Here is an 8335-nt window from a genome sequence, read left to right on the forward strand (position 1 = left end):
GAAGGGTTAGGGTTAGGGTTAGGGTTAGGGTTCGGATTGGAGTTTCTACCAGTAGAGACTCTGATCGGAGTTTCTACTGGTAGAGACTACGATCGGAGTCTCTACTGGTAGAATCGCCGATCCTACCAGATCGCAGTCTCTACCCTGACATATATAACATGAGGCCAAAAGACACAGAGCTCCACCTGCTGGACACAAGATTAAAAACAGACTGACAGTAAGACTCAATTAAATCAAGAATATCTCTATCAATAACTTAATTTTTGGCAAAATTTATTACATTTCATAACCATATTAGGTCATTTGTACTTATATTTACATGAGGCTGTTGTTACAAATGAAAGAAAAACATAATAAGTAGAACAATCACTAGAAAAGGAAGGGTGAAAAAAACACAAGAATAAACACATGAACAGAAGAAATAAAGAAATCTACTAATAAAGTGTTTGTGGAAAATTCAGAAACATTTAAACACAAGCTGTGTATTTCACTGTGGAAGTAACAACATATTTTAACCCATAAAGACCCAAACATCCACCACCGACCAAAAGCATCTATTGATCTGAGCTGTTTAATAACTGCAGATCCACTAATCCAGTCAATACATGTAAATAATTGGTGTAAAATACAGTTCATCATCTTTTCACGATCATCAGATATGACCCATTTGGACATTCAGAGGCTCCGTAGTGAACGTGGAAACACCGTCATCCTCTATAAAATTGATTCACCAGTAAAACCTATGGAGTTGGATCAATGACAGTGGATGGAAATGCTTGGTTTATGTTCAGTTAATGATAGATTTTACTGAAAAAGTCACTTTTTCTGTAGTTTTCTCTGTTTTTGATATAATAACCCTAAACTTTAATATGAGCTTTAATGAACATCTGTATGATCAGTGAATTAAATACAGGAAAATATCTGATTTATACTGATAAAATGCAAAATACAGACAATAATATTATAGTAAATGGTAATAAATAACTTGAGAAAGGTTAAAGATATATAGAAAATGTCATTTGGGAACTGACACAAAAGTAGCACTGGGTCTTTATGGGTTAAGAAAAAAAAGTGCTAAAGTTATTTTAGAGTTTAATAATTGAATTCTTATCATCATATCAGTGTCTGTAGAATCTGAGAAGTTAAACACCAACAACATCATCATCCTTCAACGTCTTTACCCACCAGATGCAGCTGCTTTGACTAAAATGCTGCTTGTGTTTTGCAAATCAAATGAGCATCGTCTGCAGGAAGAATAAAGGAAGTCCAGAAAAAGGAACAGAGGCTGGGACGGACTCTGGCCAACTGCAGTATGGGGGGGGGGGCAAGGGGTATTGTTTTTGGTTCCGTTTGTTTGTTTGTTTGTTTGTTTGTTTGTTAACACTCTAGAAGCAAAACTATTGGTTGAATTCATACCAAATTGGGTTTATAGATTGCCAGTGAACCAGAATAAATCTGATTACATTTTGGGAACAGTAGGTCAAGTTAAAAAATTTTAATGAATTAAAAAAAAAAAAAAAATTCCCCATTCACTTACAGTGGATGAAATTTCACATGTCTGTAACAGCAAAACTATTGGCTGAATTTATACCAAATTGACTTTATAGATTACCAGTGATCCAGAATAGATGTCAGTAGGTCAAAGTTCAATTTTTTTGTTAATTTTTAAAATCTTCCCATTTACTTATAATAGGCGAAATATGTGCGAGGGGTGGGATTTGTTGTGCCTGGCCCCACTTGTTATTTATTTAGTATTTTCCTGGAGCTTCAAAACATTAATGCGTAAAAGGCAGAATATCTCAAACATTCAGAAATACTGAATGTACTACATTTACAGCTTGAAACATGTGGGATTTCTTATGAAATACTGGATAACACTGAGTATTTGTTTCACAGGATTATCATAGATTGTTCTTGTGCTTTATAATGTTAAGTACTGGAAGACCTCATGACTGTGTCTCAGACCATTCCTCACTTCCTCATTTGTTTTTATAGGGGAACCTCGATTTTACTCACAATATATACTAGGAAACTATTTATTCTTTCTAATTTTTTGAAATATCAGATTCAGATTGACCAAACCAAACCTCAGCTCTATACAACAGCTCTAAGTCCTGCAGTATTAGTATTTTAACTGTATTATTTCCTCTCCACAGCTTCAGAAATAGACGGATGGAAACAGTTCAGTCTGAGGAGACACTGAGTCACAGGAATCACACACACCTTGTCCTGTTGTCATTTCAGTGTGTTGTTGTTTCATGATGGACGTGTGTTTGTTCTGCACTTTTCTGCTGTTTTCTGCCTCAGGAGGTGAGATCATATTCACACAGAACAACGAGTGTATGTGTGTGTGTGTTTGTTTTTTATTATTTTTTTTTATTTCTGATAGATTTGTGTTTTTAATTTATGATGCAAAGACTCACCTGATGAATGTGTTACCTTTCCTTTCAGCTCTGCTTTGGTCTCCACCACAGCAGACAATACATTTATGTTTATTAACCTGACTACACTCAGCTGGTCAGAATTTTTTCTTTGACATATTGTTTTTATTCATGACATGTGAGGAAAATCTTGTTTGGTTTAGTGTATTTGTAATGTCATGTTCTTTTTTCATCATATTTTCTTTTTAGCCCCCCCACCCCCACACCCGAAAGGAAGGCAAGGGATATTGTTTTTGATTCGGCTTGTTTGTTTGTTTGTTTACACTCTAGCAGCAAATCTACTGGTTGACATAATATCAAATTGGGTTTATAGATTGCTGGTGACCAAGAATAGACGTGGTTACATTTAGGGAAAAATAGGTCAACCTTCAAATTTTTTAATACATTTTTTAAATCTTTTTTTTCCCATTAATTATAATGGGCAAAATTTCAAATCGCTATAAAAATGTCAATTTTGACTAAATTTACTTAAAGCGTTGCAGAGATATAGAGATTACTTTTAGACATCACTCTGCAAAATATCTAAGTAATATCTTGTTTTGGAAATTTTTTGTTAAATTTATTAATACTTTTTTCCCCATTTACTTATAATGGGTGAAATTTCAAATGTCTATAAAAACATAAATTTTGTTTCAATTTACTTCAGAGTTGGCACATATATAATTTTTATATTTAACAAATATTGAATATGGATGAAAGAGTGGATTGATGCCAAAATAAGCTACAATATGTGTGAGGGGCGGGGTTTGTTGTGCCTGGCACCACTTGTTTGTTTCTTTGTTTGTTAACACTCTAGCAGCAAAACTATTGGTTGAATTCACACCATATTGGGTTTATAGATTACCAGTGACCCAGAATCGATGTGATTATATTTTGGGAGCAGTAGGTCAAAGTTAAAAAATTTTTATGAAGTTTTAAAATCTGTTTTTCTTCTCCCATTTACTTATATTGGACGAAATTTCAAATGTCTATAAAAACATCAGTTTTGTTTCAATTTACTTCAAACCTGGCACATATATAGAGGCAACTGATATGCTGACATCAGCACATGTATAGACATGATGACATCAGCTGGATCAATGCCAAAATAAGTTACAATACGTGCGAGGGGCGGGGTTTGTTGTGCCTGGCACCACAGGTTTTTTTGGTTTTTTTTAATGTTATGTTTTTTTTCTCATCATCTTCTTGGACAGTTCTTGTTAAAAATGTCTTTCTTTTTTCTGTACTTGTGGTCTTTTTTTTATTCTTGTTTTTTTTCCATCATATCTGGATCAACTTTCACTTCTTGGTTAATATGTTCAGTGTGCACCACCATGAATCTGCAAATCTGAAAAAAACTAAAACCATTTTAAAGGGATCATATTTAGCTAAACCTACATTTATTAGACTTTTTTAGACATTTATTTGTGTATTTGGACCCTAATAGTTCATAAAGTTTGAATTTGAACCCTCCAGGTGGTGCCAAGCTATCTTTATGTTCATTTTGGCAAAAATCAAGTTGATTTCTATTTAATTCCTGCTTAATTTGTTATGTCTGTAACTAGTTACATCACGACATTTGCACATATACGGTCAAGATGTCCAATGAACATTTCTCAGAGTACAACATAATTGTTTGTCAGCAGCAGCGATTGTAGTCCATACTGAAAATATGTCCAACCTTCAAACATCATTACCTAAAATATTCAGTTGTTGGTCGAACAGGACAGAGCAGCACAGTCAACAACCTGGAGAGGGTGGGGCGTGAAGTGGCTCATTTGCATTTAAAGGGCCAGCGCTAAAAACAACCTTTCTGGTGTCATTACTCAGAAATAGGGTTGAAGATGGAGCTGTGGAGTTGAATTAATGAAGAATTCAGACCCAAGCAGAGCATTTACAGTTTATGTAGACTACAGGGAAATGTTTGAAAATTAATAATTCAATTAAAAAAAGCAAAATATCACTCCTTTAAGTCTTAGGGACCATGTTTGACCACATGTTCTCTGTCGTCCAGTCCTCAGTTCTGCAGAAGATGGTTGGTCTATGAAGGTTCAGGCTGAGGTCCGGGCCATTGAAGGTTACCCCGTGGTGTTGCCCTGCACCTTCAGCCACCCGCAGCACTCCCAGCATGCCTCTCTGCAGGTCCTCTGGCGTCTGGGTCACGGCGTGGGCTCCACAGTTCTGTTTCGCTGCACCAGCCGGGCCGGATCCCCCACCTGTGACCCGGGACCCCAGCAGGACCAGAGGTATCGGCTGGAGGGAAATCCCAGGGAGCACGACCTGTCTCTGAGGATCAACAGCGCCGCCCTGCAGGACAGTGGACGCTACTTCTGTAGGGTGGAAGTCCAGGGGAAAGAACATGTGAGCTTTGAAGACAAAATGGGGACCAGACTGCGAGTGGAGGGTATGTTTAAACAGAAAACAATACTCTCATTATAAAGACACTGTTCAGTCTGTACTGATAAATATCAGGAATTATTGTTTTTTCCTTGAGCTTCACCCATAAAGACCTCAACAGCCACTGGCAACCAAAACCATCTACTGATCTAAAATGTTTAATAACTTCTGATCCACTAAGCCTATCAATCCATGTAAATAATTAGTGTAAAATGCAGTTTTTCATCTTTTCATGGTCATCAGATAGGATCCATTTGGACGTTCAGAGGCTCCGTAGTTACCGTGGAAACACCATCATCGTCTACAACATTGATTCACCAGTAAAACCCATAGAGTTAGATCAATGACAGTGGATGGAGATGCTTGGTTTATGTTCAGTTAATGATATATTTTACTGAAAAAGTCACTTTTTCTTCAGTTTTCTCTGTTTATGATATAGAAACCCTCAACTTTAATCTGACCTTTTATGAACATCCTCATTATCAATAAAATAAATATAACAAAAAACATGATTTTCAATGAAAAAATGCTAAATACAGAGGATGATATTATAATAAATGGTGATAAATCACTTAAAAGCAGTTAATGTAGAAAAACTCTATATATTTTGGAACTACAAAAAAAATGTAGCACTGGGTCTTAATGGGTTAAGGTCTAATTTTTGGTCTGCAGTGAAAGGTGATATGCCCAGATGTTTACGAATGGCTTTAAATTATTTTTAATAGATGCAACAAAAGAAACACAAAGTAAAAGATGAAACAAAAGTAGACTTCGGTCTCCATGAAACCGTAAATGGGGACCAAATCACAGAGAATAGCAGTCATAATGTTTTAAGTTCTGTTAATTTAATGTTCTTTGTTTTTAGTCTATTGCTTTTTTATTTAATTTGAAGTTTGAAAAGATTAATAGTCTTATATTAATATAAGTTTAGTTCACTTTGCGCACAAATATCTGCCATAAATCTCCTTCAAGGGGCAAGTTTAGACCTTTACACATGTATATATTATACATTTTATATACTGAATTTGTATAAACTAATAGAGTTGTGGGTCATATAAAAACATAGTTGAGATAATCATATATAGTATAAATTATGGGGACAATTGTCTATGGTTAGAAATTATAGCTAATTTTATGTTGTATTTATATGGGTTTACATTTGGCACATGTAGGGAATTATGATGTTGAATTAAATATATGATGATCGTTATGTTGACATATATGTTGTATTAATTTAGATGGATTTAGTTTGTATAGTTTGTGTGTGGAACTGTAATTAAGGGGAGGGTTAAATTAAAAAGTTAAGTGTTTACTTCTTCCCACTCCTTTTGGATATATGTAAATATAACTAAAATTGTAGTGTTTCTTTTGTATAACAGTATACATTTGTTTTTTGGCTGTCTTATATTGGTAACTTGCTTGGGGCATTTGCTTTTGTTGGTGGTTGTATTGTGCTTTTTATATGTTCAAAGTAAAACATTTGTTCATTGAGGACATTGCAGAGTTTGCGTTTTGTCACTTTACTGCAGTCAAGCCTCTACTTCAACTTTTGCCACTGCTAGTTTTGACACCAGTATGTGTTTTTCTACTTGAGGACACTGTGTGTGCTTTATGTTCTGCAGCACCTCCAAAGATCCTCAGCCTGTCGGTGGAGGGCGGTGATCAGTCCACTTACAGAGCTCTGTGTCGGGTCCAGGGTTCCCCGCTGCCTGATGTCCAGTGGCTGGGTCCAGATGACCTCCTGGAGGGCTCCCCGGTTGGGGTTGAGGTGGGTCCCCTGGCTCAGGGCTCGGTAACAGCCCACTTCCACACGGTGAGCCAGCTGAGGGATGTGGAGCCGGACCAGCAGTACACCTGCAGCGCCTCCAACCCGCTGGGCAAAGACCAGGCCACCCTGTACGTAGTGAGACCTCACCCCACGCCATCTGTGGGCAGGGCTTCACCGCCGCTGCTCCTCCTGCTGATGTCCGTCTGCCTGGGGGCAAAGGTCATCCTGCTGGTGGGGATGGGGGTGTGGATGGTGCAGGGAGGGGCTCTGCAGGGACTTAACTGCTGGTGGAAATAATCATACACTATCTGTTTATTTATCTATGTATTATATAAGTAAATACATAATTATACTCACTCATGTTACACATGGTGAATATTTGACTGGTTATAAGGATTCAAAATGTGTGACTTTATAGAAGAAGTAATGATACAGACACAAAAAATAAAAATAAAATAACATCAGAGGGACAGTTATTTTACAGTCAAACCAGTTTAATGTCCTTCATATCACTCATCCAGTCCAGTCCATTTTATGTACTAATGTATAAACAATAATGTATTTCTAAATATTATATTAAAACGGTCACATTACATCTGAAGTTGACAATGTGCATGTGTAAATTCTGATTTTATTTGTAGCCATTACCGTATATATGAAAAGTATTCTAAAGGTTCAAGGTGACTTTATTAATGGGTTCTCTCTCCATCTTTTACAATTGTTGAAATAAACTCTACATTATTAACATTTGGCAAAAACTACCTAACTACTTAAATGTCAATGTTTTGAAGTGATGGAGCACAGCAAGATAAATAATGCAAGAATTTTACATATATGTATGTGTGTGTGTGTGTGTGTGTGTGTGTAGATATTTGTATGGGGTATCTAATATATATGAATAGTCATGGGAAGACACTATGAGATTTGCAGCTCACATAATCTAGCAACTTCATGTTGTTACCTCCGCCAAGGAGATTATGTTTTTGCCAGGGTTTGTTTGTCTGTCTGTCTGTCTGTTTGTTTGTCTGTCCGTTAGTGTGCAACATAACTCAAAAAGTTATGGACAGATTTTGATGAAATTTTCAGGGTTTGTTGGAAATGGGATAAGGAAGAAATGATTAAATTTTGGTGGTGATCGGGGATGGGGGGGCCCACGGGGGGGGCGCAGACCAGAACATTTCATCAAAATCTGTCCATAACTTTTTGATTTACGTTGCACACTAACGGACAGACAAACAAACAAACAGACAGACAGACAAACAAACCCTGGCAAAAACATAACCTCCTTGGTGTGGGGGGGCCCACGGGGGGGGCCACTGATCAGCCTTGGCGGAGGTCTGCGCTGTCCGAGTGCTTCTAGTTTTAAATATTTTCTACTGAAAATAGTTGATGCAGTTACACCATAATTACAATAAGGTACCTTGTAAATTCAGTCCAGATTGTGTTGTATTTCATTAATTGAATGTCCTGCATCATATGACAGATCATCTATATTATAAAAGCCAAGTGGCCTTTGTGTGTGTGTGTATGTGTGTGTGTGTGTGTGTGTGTCTTGGGAATCACACAAAATCTGGAAAGAGCTGATTGCTGAAGTTCGGCATACTAGTGTATTTTTGGTCAAGGAAGACAGGAGCGAAAACGGCAAGTTGATAGGACCAGTATTTTGGCAGATGCTAGTAATTTTGGAATACAATAGCCTTACAATCATATTGCTATGCCCAGAACACTTTGGCGGTGACTGCTGGACAAA

General features: G+C 36.9%; 1 protein-coding gene across 1 annotated transcript; it reads left to right on the forward strand.

The window, feature by feature from the left end:
• The first annotated feature begins 2044 nt into the window (after positions 1–2044).
• On the forward strand, positions 2045–7305 carry LOC115435566 (sialic acid-binding Ig-like lectin 15). Its single transcript, XM_030158073.1, has 3 exons — positions 2045–2310; positions 4435–4824; positions 6440–7305. Exons 1-3 carry the CDS (start codon positions 2259–2261, stop codon positions 6880–6882), a joined length of 885 nt encoding a protein of 294 aa, XP_030013933.1. The 5' UTR covers positions 2045–2258; the 3' UTR covers positions 6883–7305.
• Positions 7306–8335: the final 1030 nt, after the last annotated feature.

Source organism: Sphaeramia orbicularis, chromosome 16 (genome assembly GCF_902148855.1).
Source record: "Sphaeramia orbicularis chromosome 16, fSphaOr1.1, whole genome shotgun sequence".
NCBI classification, from domain to species: domain Eukaryota; kingdom Metazoa; phylum Chordata; class Actinopteri; order Kurtiformes; family Apogonidae; genus Sphaeramia; species Sphaeramia orbicularis.